The sequence below is a fragment of the Microtus pennsylvanicus genome, chromosome 12, assembly GCF_037038515.1.
Source record: "Microtus pennsylvanicus isolate mMicPen1 chromosome 12, mMicPen1.hap1, whole genome shotgun sequence".
Taxonomy (NCBI): Eukaryota; Metazoa; Chordata; class Mammalia; order Rodentia; family Cricetidae; genus Microtus; species Microtus pennsylvanicus.
Window position 1 is genome coordinate 9,940,174 of NC_134590.1, and position 16,441 is coordinate 9,956,614.

General features: G+C 39.9%; 1 protein-coding gene across 1 annotated transcript in view; it reads right to left on the minus strand.

The window, feature by feature from the left end:
- The window catches only part of Cfap299 (cilia and flagella associated protein 299), a 465,056-nt gene that overhangs the window by 433,707 nt on the left and 14,908 nt on the right, over positions 1-16,441 (minus strand). Inside the window, exon 2 of the mRNA XM_075943465.1 lies at positions 8,217-8,347. Coding sequence (XP_075799580.1) covers positions 8,217-8,347 — 131 coding nt within the window. The remainder of the gene's footprint in view (positions 1-8,216; positions 8,348-16,441) is intronic.

Below are 16,441 nucleotides of genomic sequence, written 5' to 3' on the forward strand. Positions count from 1 at the left end.
AACAACTAGGGCTACACAGAGAAATTCTGTCAGAAAGAAAGAAAGAAAGAAAGAAAGAAAGAAAGAAAGAAAGAAAGAAAGAAAGAAAGAAAGAAAGAAAGAAGTGTCAGAAGTCTTGGTTGCATCCACCCCAGAGTTAGATGGTGAGTTTCACACATTTCTACTGTAAGATTTAGAGAAATAGGAAAAGCCCACTGGAAACTTCTCTTCTTGAAGCTAGAGCTCAAAGGACTGGAAGATGCTTTTCAGGCTGTTGCAGAAAAAAAAAAATACATTAGTGTTTTACTCAGTTGTGAGCTTTATAAACTAAAAAAAAAGGGAAAAGGAAGGAAGGAAAAAAGAAAGGAAGGAAGAAAGAGAGAAAGAAGGAAAGAAAGAAAGAAAGAAAGAAAGAAAGAAAGAAAGAAAGAAAGAAAGAAAGAAAGAAATCAACCTGCCAGGCAAGATGAACCCGCTTGTGCAGTAGCGGCATGACAGCTGTTGGGAAACCAATTGCCATCTTGTTGCTTGTGAAGGGAACCCACGGCTGGGCCTGTAAACCAGTTGACAACTCATGCTTGGGGATGTTTTAGACCCAAGTGGGATCTCACTACCATTATTTAACTAAATTCACATACTATCAAACTGCCTTCTTAACATCTGTGTTTAAACCCAAAGACAGATGCTACCCTCAGCCTTAATCCAAGAAGCCTCTCTTGGCAGCCCACAGTGGTAAATGCAGACTTGGGGCTGCCAAGGATGAGAGGATATGTGACTGTTAAGTGCTGGATCCTAAACTAGACCTTTACAGCATCCCCTTTCAGGCTCAGAGAACACTGGGAAAGAGGAGCAACAAGAGAGGAGCCAGAAGATAGAGTGAAGGGCCTTTAAATCCTATCCTGCACACTTGAGGCCTCCATACAATCATCAACTGTGAAAGTATGGCTGCCTGACAATCAAGACTGGCCTGGTCAACAAGCCATCATAGAAGGGAGTCAGGCTCACAGAGACTCACCCCCTTCCTGCTGAACTATTAATATTAATAGATATTGACCCAGGAGACATCACTGTCTTTGGTTCTATTCTCACTGATGATCCAACAACTCTCCAAAGAATAATCCAAACCCATGATTACACAGAAAGTTCTAGTTAAACTCATTCTGTCACAATATAAAATGAGACATGGACATTAGAAAGAGATTTATACAGCAAAGAGGGGGGTCAGGGAAGCATGAGAGTAAACAAGAGAGGGTAGGGATGGGAATAATACCTGCATTACACAGGTATGTGAATTGTCAAAAACAACTGAAAAATAAACAGAAGAAAACATAAAAGATATTCACTTCAAGGGTGTACCTCACACTTTCCTCAATGACAAACACACAAAACTAAATAGGTCATTTATAATCGCCGACAGCCATCTATAATCAGAATGATTTTACTAGCATATTCCTGGACACAGAAACAATTCACTGAATCTTACCTATCCTTAAAAATAATACTGATCATCCACCTTTCCCACCGTCTTCACACCAACCAGCCTAGCTTCTGTGGTATCTGTAAAGGTACAACGGATGCCCTTATCCGCTGTCTAACTGAACTTAAGGCCCACTCCACAGGCGTGGTGCTGGGATATCTAGCCAATTATTTAAGTCCCATGGTTGAGAAGAGAGTCTATGCGTTACTAAACTAGCATAATTCCTAACTACATTCTCAATCATTGTCCATCCTCAGATGAGACTAGCTCTCAGCAAGGGAGAGCCCAAGGGCCCACCTAGGCCCTCTGCATGTGTGTGACCTTTGTGAACCTTGCTCTGTTCGTGGGGCTGCTAGCAGAGGAATCAGAACTAGTCCCTGACACTTGCACTGCCTTTTTAGAACTTGTTCCTCATGCTGGGCTGCCCGACCCAGCCTTGATGCAGGGGGAAGAGCTTGGTCCTGCCTCAACCTGATGTTTTGTTGATGGGAGATCTGCCCCTTTCTGAAATGAGACAGAGTGGTGGAATGGGGGGATGGAAGATGGGGAAGGAAATGGGAGGAGAGGAGGGAAGGGAAACTTCCATGTGGTCAGTATGTAAAATAAATGAATTAAAAAAAATGTAGCTCTCACTCTTTGTCAAAGTAGCTTCTCCTTGGGGCAGATGGACCCTTAGAGAAAGCCACATGTAATCACAGTGCATAGACCAACTAATCAGAGGTGTCCAGTCCCCGTAAGTACTCACACAACACAGTCTCTACACCTAAGGCTCAGGGAACATTGCACAAGCGGAGGTAGGAAGATTGCAGGGGCCAGAGGACCAGGAAGTCTGATATGATATTGTGTCTCCTAGAAATGACATAGAAGCTTCACCCATGATACCACAAGAAGATGGCTGCCTACATAAGATATGAACAGTGACGACATCAACAGGCATGCTAAAGAGGAAGCGGAAACTCTTGTGGGACTCTATCCGTACATAAAGAGCTATGGGCAATTAATGACTGCTGAGAGAAGACTTTCTCAGGGCTGAGCCCCCTCCTTGGTTATTCAACAACAGGTGGTCAACCCTGAAATCATATACACACAAGCAACACTAAATGATCTCAATGGGTTGTGTTTATTTATAGATTTATACATGTATGTGCAGCAATAATTAAAGATAATTAAACAATTATTAAAGATGACTATAAATTTAAGGGGGAATGAGGGGCTTCAAAGGAAGAGGGGAAGGGGAAAATATTGTAATCATACTTAGAAATAAGTTTAAAAAATAAGCTTAAAAAGAAATACTTTTATAAAGAAAAAGCAAATTGAACAAAATGAGAACAAGTCTTAATATGTTGAAAGTGGACATTAGCAAGGTAAATTAATCAATTTATAAGTGACTAGTATCAAAGTGTCTGAAAAGTGGCCAACTTTTATGTTTAAGAGGATCACCTGGGTAAAGGGTACAAGACCCTCACCTTAAGTCACCTTAGAGACCCTTTGCATCAACCACAGCAACCTTCGTAGAGATCGCTGGACATTTAAAATTGGGGGCTCCTAACAGTGACTCCCTGGGAATTCCAGAGGCCCATCGAGTTCTCTAGAAACACTGGTCAGGCCAGTACAACCACAGCTGTGCTGGGGCCACACCTACATCCACACTGCCCAGTGTCAGCAAACAGACAAACAGTGTTAAGAGGAGAGGAGGTGGCCTCCTGTATAAGCAGACTCAGCATGAACCAACCGATGATCCTGCAGCTTCAGCCTAAAACCGCCTACCTGGAGGGTGACACAGGTAAACTACAAACTGCATTGCCAGAACCCAGATTCACCTGGTGCCACAGTTAAGTTTCACATCTCCCTCATCCATGGGAATCAGTTGAACTCACTGCAGGTGGACGTTCTGAGACCCTAGGTTAAAAAGATCCTCAGGAAAAACTATGGTTGACCCCTGGGAGGGAGATAACACTGTGTCCTCACAAAGGGGCAGCAGACAAACCTCTCCCATCGCTCCTTTCCAACCTTGATCGTTTGTCTGTGGCTGCTGGAAACAGCTGGCATGATCACAATGGGGGAAAGAGGGAGGAAGAAAGGGAAGAGGATGGGGAAGGAGTGCTTCTATGGCCATAGAGCAAAAACGGTTTTGAGGAAGAGGAAATTGTCATAGCAGTGAAGCTCGGTGGATGCGCCCCTTTCACACCCCTTGGCCACAGGAGCTCTTCCTCATCATTAAAGAATACACTGAGCAGGTGTATCTGAGGAACCTCCCCTCTCTGCCACAGCCACCCCCAAAATCTTGGCTTTGTACAAATTCGAGGTATTCCCACGGTGCTTATGCTTGCATTTATTGTTATCTTTTGTAATTATCTTTCTATTGCCATAAAAATGGCTGGGCAGTGGTGGCCCACACCTTTAATCCTAGCACTCGGGAGGCAGAGGCAGGTGGATCTCCATGAGTTTGAGGTCAGCCTGGTCTACAGAGCGAGTTTCAGAACAGGCTCCAAAGCTACAGAGAAATTCTGTCTCAAAACAAAACAAAACAATGTATTATAAATGGTTTAGTGAGAGAACTGTGCTTAAGAGAGCTGGGTGCTCTTCCCAGCATCCTTGTAAAGGTTTGTAACAAACTGTAACTCCAGTTTCAGAGGACCTAACCCCTTCTTCTGGCCTCTGTGGGCACCAGGCATGCACTTGGCACACAGGTACACATGCAGCCAAAACACTATACACGTAAAATTAAAATAAAAATGACAACAAAGGAGTTCAGTTTAGAGACATATGACTGTGTGCCTTTGAATGTATTTTTAAAATAATGCCAGGCCTTGTCAATTGCTATTTATATATTTTATCACCCATAGATGGTACTTCACTTATATTAGCAGCCATTCTCCAATCCTTTATTCCAGAGCTTTGACAATTATGCATCAACTTGGCTTCTGGGTTTACCTATTCTAAGCATTTTGCATAAATTGAACTATAAAATTTATAGTTTGTTCCTTTTATATTGCTGTGCTAATAGAGTTTGACCAAGACAACTCACAGGAGCGTTTATCTGGGCTTATACTCCCAAGGATTAGAGATAACCATGGCAGAGTGGAGACAGGGCAACAGGAGCAGGAAGCTAAGGGTTCATATTTTGAACAGCAATCATGAGACAGAAAGAGTGAACTAGAAATGGTGTGAGTCTCTACTTCCCTAGTGTTCAAATTAACCGTGTATACTACCACAACCAGCAACATTTCATCTTTATCAATTTCCAGCTTTAAAAGAACGTTTTTAATCATTAGTCAGTGGTTTATTAATAACCAGAAGCAAAGAAAAAAGTAGCTACTATTTTATCTATCACTAGAGGATAGCTTTTCCAGTACGGGAAGGGTAACTCATCTTCCATTTTCTGTACTTGAAGTGTAGTGAAGGGTATGCGCCATGGCCCCCATAAGGATGTCAGAGGATAGTGTGTAAGCAGGGCTCCGCTTTTGTCCTGTGGGTCCTAGGGATCATACTCAAGTTGTTAGTCTTGGTGGTTAAGTGACATTTGTCGAACCAGCTCGCTGGCCCTAGTACTTTGTTTTTTGAGCCAGGGTCACATCATACTGCCCAGGTTGTTCTCAACCTTGTGGGATCAAGCCTCTGTCTTCAGAGCAGCCTCCACAAACAGCGTCACCGACTGGGAACCAAGTGCTCCAGTGCCTAAGACTATGGGACCATCCCATTCAGAGTACAGTGGGCTTTTGTGCCTGGCACCTTTGGTTTACCCTTATGTTCTCAAGACTCACCTGTGCTGAAGCACGTAATAGTACATTGCATTTCCACAACGGAGTAATACTCAGTTATACTTATATACCACAATTCTAGGCATTTATCAGTTAATAGGCGTTTGGATTGTTTCCCGTTGAAGCTACTACGAATAATGCTGCTTTCAACATTCCTGTATGAGTACTTACCTGCCTGTGTTTTCAGTTCCCTTGGGGATAATCTTAAGAGTAAAATTGCTGGGCCATATGGTAAGAATCTGTTTAATTTTTTGAAAGATTGCCAAGCTGCTTTCCGCTTCCCATTCCCTCCAATGACAGAATTTTACTCACCGGGTCATCAAACTCCTCGAGAGCTGTGACCAAGCCTTGTAATGTGGCCCCAGAACCTGGCACTGTGCCTAATGCATATGGCTGTCTATAGATTTTTGTACATGATTAAAAACTCAAAATATTTTTTTCATATTTTTCCTTCTTCTATGACTCCCTCATGAAAATGTATAACCCTTTCCATTTTATTTAGCATTAAATTCTATTATAAAATGAAGAAGGTATTATTAAGGAAAATACTCCAGCACATCTTCCCATGGCTGCTCTACAATTGCTAAACCAACAGAACTGCAACATTGCTGTAGCATCTCATCTGCAGGCTAGTGAAGGAAGCACACATCTGAACACACGTATAGATGGGATCAAACATTTCCCACTTGGTACCTGTTGTTAAGCAAATATTCTCAGCTCTAGGTCTCCCTCTGCTGGCCGTGATGTCAACAACACCAAAATAGATTTTGCAGGGGAAAGAACAAAGTGGCTCCCACATGGGACAGGAGGCAACATATGGGACACATCCATAACAGAGACTACCAGAAGAGATGGCAGATGAAAGGGCCTTCCTTTCCTAGAAGCCCTGGGTGGGGACTGGCCTCCCGAGACTGGCACTTGAGGATTCTGATGGCTTCCAGCTCCGGACAGTTAAAGAGACCATTTCATAGAAAAATCCACTTTGATCCTCAGATATAAAAAGGACATGTGACATGGACGGATCTTAAACTTTAGACCAACTCCTCTCAATATGAAATAGTTTATATCTCTTAGAAAATGACATGAATGTAAATAAACTTTGTCTCTCCCTGTCTCTATCCGTCCATCTGTCCCCCTTCCGTCCTTCCGTCCATCCATCCATCCATCCATCTAGCTATCTATCTGAGGTCTTATATAAAACATAAACAATTTACACATTTAACTTGAATAGTTACAAATTAACAGGGTTAGAGGCTGAAGTGACCAACTGTGTGTAAGGTACTGAGGGTTATGTGAATCACCTGTGACTCGTAGAACTTTCCTTTAAGGGTGACAATTCCCTATTGCTACGAGTCTGTCACATTACATACAGAACAGGACCTTACAGATGTGATGAAGTTTAGATTTTGGAACCAGGAGCCCATTCTGGATCATCTAGATGGGCCCACAGTCATCACATGAATCATTGAAGGAGAGAACATTCTCCTGCCATACCAGGAAAGACAACACGGAAGAGGAAGAAGGAAATATCCAAAAGATGGTCCATTATTGCTGGAGGAACAGGACAAAGGAACAGAAATATGGACAGACTCTAGCAGAAGAAACCACAAAGAAATGAGGACCATGACCCCCAAACCACAAGTTACAACCTGACTGGCTGGGAGTTAGCCTTAGAGCCTGATCCAGACAAGAATTCAGCCTAAGCAACGGCAGATTACAGTCTTGTGATGTACTGAGTAGGGCTGTCACATTGATGGTAGAAATTATGAACACGTATGGTATTAAATGTCTTGAGCTTATGCACTATGGATACAATAGAAAGCATAAACTGCTGAATATCAATGTGTTAAAATATAGGATTATGTAGTTCTGAAACACAATCATCACGAAAAGGACCATCTAAAGCTGTACCTTTGCAGAACCCATGCACCTCCCAGGCCATGCTACTATGAGTACTTGGGAAATTTCTAATGATAATTACTGATAATTAAATGATAATTTAAAATATAAAAATATCTTGTCTAAGAATAACTCAGTATTTTCTAAGTAATTATCATTTCCAATACTTAAAATTTAATGACTTTTCAAGCTTAAGTAAACAGTTGTTTTAACAACTATTTTTAAAACTGTCTTACAAGCTTAATGCAATTAAACTTGGGAAAATATCTGTTCACTACTTGTCTTTGTGTATATGCCCATGTGCCTGTGTAGACATGTGGGCTCATGTGTACAAATGCACATACCCGTATGTACGTGCACATGTGGATACCAGAGCACAACCTCAAGTGTTGCTCCTCAGTTTCACCACCTGGTTTTATGAGACTGGGTCTCCAACTGTTCTAGAACTCCAGGACGAGGCCACCAGGACCTGCCTCTCTCCACTGGCCCAATACTGGTATCACACACACATGCACATGCTAAGATTTTCACATGATTCTGAAGATCTAACTCAAATCTTCATACTTTCATGGCGAGTCCTTTCCCAAATGAGCTACCTTCCCAGTTCCTAACTACCTATCTCCATAGATTTTATTCAATCCATATTTTATATTACCTCATAGTAATCACGTTAACAAAAACCAGTGATAGTTATTGTCTTTACATGAATCAGTGTTTGAGAAATTCAAGAACATGATAAACAATGCCAAGGTTTATATGCTTCAAAAGTACAAAGACTTCTAAGGCAAATGTCACATATTTTTCGCTTATAAATGCATAAAACCAGTACTAGTGAGTTACTTTTTAACATGACTTTATTGATATAATGACCATATTTTGGAATTCATATTTCTTGAATTAGTAAATCAAACTGCCACACAGCATTACTGCAAGCATGTGACAGTCCCTTGGCTTCCTGACTGCAGGGTCAGGTCTGAGACATTTCAAGTCTTACTGCTCCAAGCAACCTTTGCAATTGTCATAGTAGAGAAAGGTTGAGTTTTTTTTTTCCAGATACTCTAGGATATAACAAAATCTGGATGTGGCGCATGGAGACTTACTTTTTCTGTGTTCTTTCAGCCAATCTTGCAATATCTATAGCTGCCTTTCTTGCTTCGAAATCTTCTCTCTTCACAATCTCTCCTGTCCCTCGATAGCCTAGCTCCACCAACTGGCGAGCCAGGCTTTCATCCTGAGGGGAAAACCAACCAGCAGATGTCTGGGTGAATGGTCTTCAACATATACAAGATGATTGTTTAAATCGAGTGTTTTTTAAAAGGAGACAAGAGCTATTACACATGTGAAACTAGCTTCCTGACAGTACAATGAGAGACATTTGGTCTTCTCGTTTAACCAGAGATAGAAGATGAAAAGAGAAACAGCATCAACCACCAACTTTTCTCCAAGGGATCAGAGAACAAAAATCTGTTGTGTTTTTAAACAATTTATGCAAACAGCAGTAGACAATTAACAGTGTATCTTTAAAGCAATATAATTAGAGACAATAGTGTTCATAAAAGAGAGACTTTGAGAATCGACTGCACACAAAGAGAATGGGTTGCGTTCAGAGAGCTCAGTGTTCAGAGTGACTTAAGTCAATTAGTTGATGACACAGAACAGTATGACTTCAAATGCAGCTAAAGAGGAGCAGATGGATTTCCTACTTAGCTAAGAGGATATTGTTCCTGTGTAACCATTTTACCAGTAAGAACAGAAAAGTAAACGCCCAAGAAGATAGCCACAAAATGCCTGAAGTTGATGGAAACAGATTTAGTCATGGAAATTTGCGGTATTTCAGATGCTTTAAGAATTGTATCATAAGCATTATGTGTATGACATACTCAAAAAATAATACTTGTTTTCCCATGTATTGGATATTGTTTTATGATGTTAATAATACAAGCTACTAAACGAAATATTTGTTTATCAACAAATAATCACATTAAATGACATGGAAACATTTCAAATACAATGAAAATAGCACATATTATATTTTAGACATCAGCAATGAATACAGTACTAACAAATAAAGACATGAAAAATGCTAGATTACTAATCTGTTCTGCCCATCAAATAACTTATACATTAGCCCTGTTGTTTTTTTGTAAGAATTAAAAGACCACAAGATGGTCTACACACGCTTACTGGGCCATGATAATGCAAAGCTCCAGGCATGGGAGCATCGAGGCTGCTGCTCTGTTTCAGATTTCTACTAACAGACTTCCCTATTGCTGTGGCCAGTGATTGTGAACCACAAAAGTGAGCAAATGCCTCCACCTAGTGGAATTAATCTTTAGTAGAAAATGCAATGCAGATTTGAGGTTTGTTTTCAAACCTAATTTGAGTATAAACTGCATTAAATACACTGCTAAAACAAGTGTGTATAACAGATTCTACTCAAGACAGTAAGACTGCTCCTTCATAAGAATATAAATGTCTTGTGATCACACAGAATTTTACATACTGAGGACCTTGGAAACGTTTTTGTAGTTACTTATACACTAAATTTTGCATGCCTTTGTGTCTTGACTCAGTTACACAAAACCATTTGGATAGTTCTGAAACTAGCAATACTTATATATATTACAACAAATTTGCAAAAGGTGTTAGGAATCAAACAAAAGTCAGTCATGGCAACATGATGTAGCAGGGTCACGATTCATTTCTACTGTGACAATATAGTTCTAGTGTCTGGGGAAACATGCCACTAAATAGCAAACTATTCAACCAAGCATAGGCCCAAGAATATCCCAGGGATTCACACTTTGTTAAGATGGAATCTTGTCTATAAATAAGGCTCGACTTTTCCCCATCCCTCAATCTCATTAATGACTACAGTTAAGGCTTAACAGTTTTTCTATTACCAAGATTGAAAAGAATATTATTCAACTATAATATGTATATACCAAAAAATCAGAATGAGAATTCGAAGGTAATTTTAAATTGTACATAATTTTTTTCCTCTGGCCTCGGATTCAGAAATGTGATATCTAAATCACGAGAAAGGTAATGGCTAGCTACAAATTTCACAATGCCATGGAAACCACTAGATTGTTTATATCTTTCCTTCTTGACAAATGTAAAATGATTGTTGAAGAAAACGTCAAGACATGCAATCTAATCCAAACGATAAATCACTTATGGTCTTGCCACTCAGACAGAGATAATCAGACACTCGGAGGACTAGTCTTCCCAGCCTTGCTCTTGGGCATGAATATAAGCATGCTAGGTTTCCGTGAACGAAGTTAGGAAAGTGTTGAGCAAAGCCTCTCACACCCTACTTCTTTAAATTTAATAACATATCTTGAATGCCTTTTCATGAACTATATATATATATGATAAAATTTAGCAATTATACATTTCATAGTTCTGCATGCAGGTACTATCTGTAGCTCATTACTGTGCCTTCCATTTTCTGCCGCCCTGTGATGAGTGGCGATGGATAGCATGTGATGGGTGGTGTGTGCTGCCTCTGAGAAGCATCCAGGTGCTGCTGCCTTTGTTTGCCTCCACATTCAATCGTGCGCCTTAGCTGCCCTGAATACTCATCTTGATTATTGGTTGTTAGTGATTTCACGAAGCTGCTCCTTATCGTGGGTTCCTTTTGTGCTTACTAAACTTAGAGTCTGTCGAGGATCTTGGTTTGGTACATCTATCATCTTCTTAAAACTGTTATCCTTTCAAACATTACCCCTGCAGGTTTTGTGAGTGCCTCTTTCATGCACATTAGAGTGTTTGACAAAGCCTACACCAGGGGTTCTATTATCTTGGGGATTCTCTGTTTATCTTTGTTTACCTTATGCCTTCTGTTGATATCACATTGTTTATTGTTAGTGAATGAACTGTTTTTTAGCTCAGTCTTTACTTCCCTGTTAAACGCATGTTTTGTTCTAATCAAGTTTCTGTCAAATTTCCTGTGTTTTCCCAGTAATCTTATTCCGGCTCCTGCTAAAGGGGTGTGACATTTTCCCTATATCACAGCATTGCATTATATTGGCTGGACTGCAAATAGCACCTATAGTTTCTAACTTGAACATTCATTGGGTATTTGAATTGAGAATTAAATATTCTGTAAATGTTTTTAAATAATCTATCAAGGTAGGACTAGAATTGTATTCAATGCTCTTTCTGCAACTACAGGAATCAAATTTTTTTTCTTTTTTAAATTTGACCTATTAGTGCTTTAACTTGGTTATTTCCTCTTTAGCAATTTCATATCCTGTATACTTTGGTCATATCCATCACCCACTCCCCTTAACTCTTCCTGGACACCCACAGTAGTCCTCCCTCTACCTACATATCCTCTCCTTTTGTCTTCTTGCAACTCAATGAGTTCATTAGTACTACATGCTAAAATACTGGCTGCTCTTATTGGTTTGACTTTGTGCTAGTAACCATAACTGTAGTGTGTTTGAGTTTCATCTCGAATTTCTCTACCTCCTACAACTGTAGTACATTGTGCCTTCGGGAAGAACATCAACTGGTCATCTATTTAAAAGTGTTGAGACAATTGTAGCCTCTCCAACCAGCAACTCTTAAAGTGGTATCCCATGCCGGACACAGATTTCCATTTGATAACTCATGCTTCAAGAGAAAGCACTGCCCAACCTTGAAGACTACCAGTATCCTAACTCCTTCTCTCTTTTTAAAATCATATTTTTAAGTAGTTTATAAAATGCTGAGTTTCCATATAAGTTTTGTTTAACTTATCCATTCTCTCCTTTCCCATACCACCCCACCACATCCCCACTTAACCCTTTAACCCTAGTATCTGTTTTTGATGTCTAATTAAAATATAATGATTATACATATTTATAATGATAAGCATATCTTACCTCACATGTCATTTCACTTTTATATCTTAAACATATTTCTGCACTCACTTTTACTTTTTTATTCAGTTCTCAAAATTAGTCTTAGCACTTGTATTATGCTTTCCTTGGTTGATATGAGAGCTATTCAAGTCCTACAAAACTTGATGTAGTTTTAAGATGTGACCAGAGTTGAGTGTAAACACACAAATCAGACAGTTGCATGCTTTACCTGTCAATACTGATACCCACTTTATTTGGAAGAGTAGGCTTGTAACTACCAAAAATGATGGGAATCTCTGCCTTGCTTTAAAATTGAAACATCCTGCCTCCGGAATATGCTTTGTAAATCCCTCTAGGGCCCCACTCATAGAGGGAAAAAGAATAAATTTCAGCAAATAGGGTGGGTTACTTCTGTCATACCCAGGAATGTAAAATAATACACAGCCTAAGCCTACAAAATCGGAAAAGATCTTCACCAACTCCACATCTGACAGAGGGCTAATCTCCAAAATATATAAAGAACTCAAAAAAACTAGACATCAAAATACCAAATAATTCAATTTTAAAAAATGAAGTACAGATCGAAACAGAATTCTCAACGGAAGAATCTCAAATGGCCAAAAGACATATAAAGAATTGCTCAACATCTTTAGGTATCAGGGAAGTGCAAATCAAAATTATTCTGAGATACAATCTTACACCTGTCAAAATGGCTAAGATCAAAAACACTAATGACACCTTATGTTGTAGAAAATGTGGAGTAAGGGGAACACTCCTCCACTGCTGGTGGAAATGCAAACATTTACAGCCACCCTGGAAATCAGAAACAACAGTTTCTAAGAAAACTGGGAATCAACCTACCTCAGAATCCAGCAGTATCACTCCTAGGCATATACCCAAAGGATGCACAAACATACCACAAAGACATTTGTTCACCTATGTTCATAGAAGCATTATTTGTAATAGCCAGAACCTGGAAACAATCTAGATGCTCCTCAACCGAAGAATAAATAAAGAAAATGTGGTATATTTACAAAATGGAGTATTACTCAGCAGGGAAGGAAGGAAGGGAGGGAGGGAGGGAGGGAGGGAGGGAGGGAGGGAGGGAGGGAGAGAGAGAGAGGAAAGAAGGAAGGAAACAATGACATATTGAAATTTGCAGGCAAATAGATGGAACTAAAAAAAAAGTCCTGTGTAAGGTAACCCAGACCCAGAAAGACAAACTCCATATGTACTCACTCCTGAGTAAATATTAGACTTAATGAAGAGGATAGCCAGGCTACAGTCCACAACCCCAGAGAAGCTTAGTAAAAAGGAGGACCCTAACAAGGACAAATATGCAGGGCCAGGAAAGAGAAATAGTTAAGATCTCCTGGGCAAACTGGGAAGGGGAGTAGAAGGGAGGGAATAGGTAATGGGAACAAGACTGTTCAAGATGGTTGAGTTGGGGGAGACATACAGGGGGAGCAATGTATGAGATAGCTTAATAGAGGAAGTCATTATGAAGTTAGGGAGAAACCAGGTGCTAGGGAAATTCCCAGGAATCCACAAGGATGACCCCCACTGAGACTCCTAGCAATAGTGGAGAAGGTGCCTGAACTGTATAATCAGATTAGTGACTATGCTAATTGTCATCATAGAACCTACTACATCCAGTAAATGATGGAAGCAGAAGCATTGATCCACAGCCAAGCACTAGGTTGAGCTCCTGGAACTGAGTGGAAGAGAGAGAAGAGGGATCATATGATCAAGTAGGGACAAGATCGTGATTGGGAAAACCACAGAGACAGCTGACCCAAGCTAGTGAGAGCTCATGGATTCTGGACTGACAGCTGGACATCCTGCATGGAACTGAACTAAGCCCTCCGAATGTCGGTGACACTTATGTGACTTGATCTGTTGGGGAGAGGCCTGGAAGTAGGACTTATTTTGGGTACATGCACTGACATTTTGGAGCCCATTTCCTATAGAGGTATGCCTTGCTCAGCTTTGATACAGGAGGGAGGAGTTTGGTCCTGCCTCAACTTGGTATACCAGGTTTTGTTGTCTCCCCAAAGGAGGTCTTACCTTCTCTGAAGAGTGGACAGGGGTGGGATGGGGGGAAGTAGGAGGCAAAAGAAAGAGAGGGAGGGGGAACTGGAGCTAGTATGTAAAATTAATTTTTTTAAATATAAAATATAAATAAAATAATATACAGCCTGGCTTCAAAGTTACTTTGATAGGCCCTATATAGGCAAAAAGGCAAACCACAACTATGCATTCCATATACCAGTTTCTCCCACCATACAGATGAGCTATTCCACCATCCCAAGGGTACTTTCCACATTATTATTGCTTAACCCAAATTATCAGTACTTCCTGAACTACAAAGATGCCCCATTACTTACATCTGCAGAGCTTACCCAGTGGTTTCTTCATACAGTAGAGCCAAGTCAACTGATTCACCTGACATGAGATCAAGGTAGCAAGCATCCCAGCTATAATGGAGAGTCTATATTCAATTTCTACCTGCCAGAGACATTACTGGCTAGTTCACCCAAAAATCACAAGCTAGAGAGTAAGAAATATGTAAATAATAAAAAGCAGAATATCATTAATAAAATATTTGTAGAAAGACTTTATGCATCAGTAACTACCTTGGATGTAAATGGACTAATTTATCAAATAAAAATGAAGAGAAGAGAATAGATTGACTGGATAGATGCAGAAGTAAAATCCAATTATGTGCTGCCAACAAGATGCCCACCTCACTTTTAAAGTAACTGAAAGTGGAGGAATGGAAATGATGCCCATGCCAATAGAAACCAAAAAAAAAAAAAATCATACACACACACATACACACGCACGCACAAATGTTAAAGGTTCTGAAATGGAAGATAAATTGATAAATTGCAACACATTGAAAATCAGAAATTAACTCACTTTCAAAAATGGGAGAATTATTCAGAGAGAAAATTAATAATGAAACTCACTGGAGTTGAATTATACTTGAGTCTAACTTATAAAGCATATAAACATTCTATTAGAGCAATGTGTGGAGACTCACACACTTGGGAGGTTTGAAGGAAGAGGATTTCTGTCAGATGGCTCTCACAATCAAGTTAATAACATAGGCTGAGGTCAGTCTGATATCCTACTCTGTAACTGCCTGTTTATTTAACTTGCCTGTAAATGATTAATGCAGCCACCATTGTTGTAAAATTGGAGGGAAAAATGTTGTAATTGTATTATAATCTCAGACATAGAATTTTTGGAGCCTTTTTGGCGAGGCAGTCACATCTTACTTCCTCCGAGGCTGGGTCATGACTGCAGACTGAAACTTTCTTCTTCCCATAACTCTCATGGCCACAACTCTACTTCCTGCCTGGTCACCATTGCCCTGCCTATACTTCCTACTGGGCTACTGGCTAATCAGCATTTTATTTAAAATAATACAAGTAACAGGATAAAAGACATTGTCCCACAGCATTATAGGTATTAAAAAAATCAATGGTACAAAAAATATTTTAAACTTAATCATAGAAAAAAAATCCCCAATCTAAAGAAAGAGATGCCAATCAAGGTATAAAAGCATACAGAACACGAAGCAGAAAAGACAAACTCCTCACAACACATACTAATCCAAAGATTAAAGGGACAGAATAAAGAATGGATATTAAAAGCTGCAAGAGAAAAAGAGCAAGTCACAAGTACAGGAAGGTCCATTGAACAGAAGCTGGCTTTTCTTTCAGATAATCTTTATTTAAATGTTTCGCATGCACTGTATCTTGATTATATTCTTTATTCCAATTCCTCCCAGGTCTCCCCATCTCCCCTTTTCAGCACTTCATGCTTGCTCTTGTTATCCCCCTGATTCAAAAAATAACAAAACAGACAAGCTAAGAGAAAAGAAAATAAATCAAAAATAGCAACAATATATGGAATCCATTTTGGGTTGGCCAAATACTCCTGGACATGGGGCCTGCCCTGAATTATGATTGACATGCCTGGTAGTACTTCACTAGAGAAAACTGATTTTCCATTTCCCAACAGGTACCAGTTGCAAATAATTTCCTGGGTAGAAGTGGAACTTTGTGTCCACTTCTCCTTTTGAAGTGCTGGAATTTTGTGTGGTTTCAACTTGTTCAGGTCTGATGCCTTCTGTCACAGACTATTTGAGTTCACATATGTATCAGTCCATTGTCTCGAAAATGCTTTTTTCTCGGGGTCATTCACTACCTCTGGCTCTTATAATCCTTCCTCCTCCTCTTCCACATAGATCCTACACCTAGAGAGAAGTTTGATTAAGCCATCCCATTTAGGAATGAGAGCTGAAAAGTTTCTCACTGTGTGCACACAGCCCAGTTACATGCCTCTGTGTTAACTATCTGTTTCAAGAAGAAGCTTCTCTGATGATGACTGACAGATGCTCTGATCTATTGGTATAGTAATATGCCATTAGGCATACACTGACTATCAAGTTCAGTTAGGAG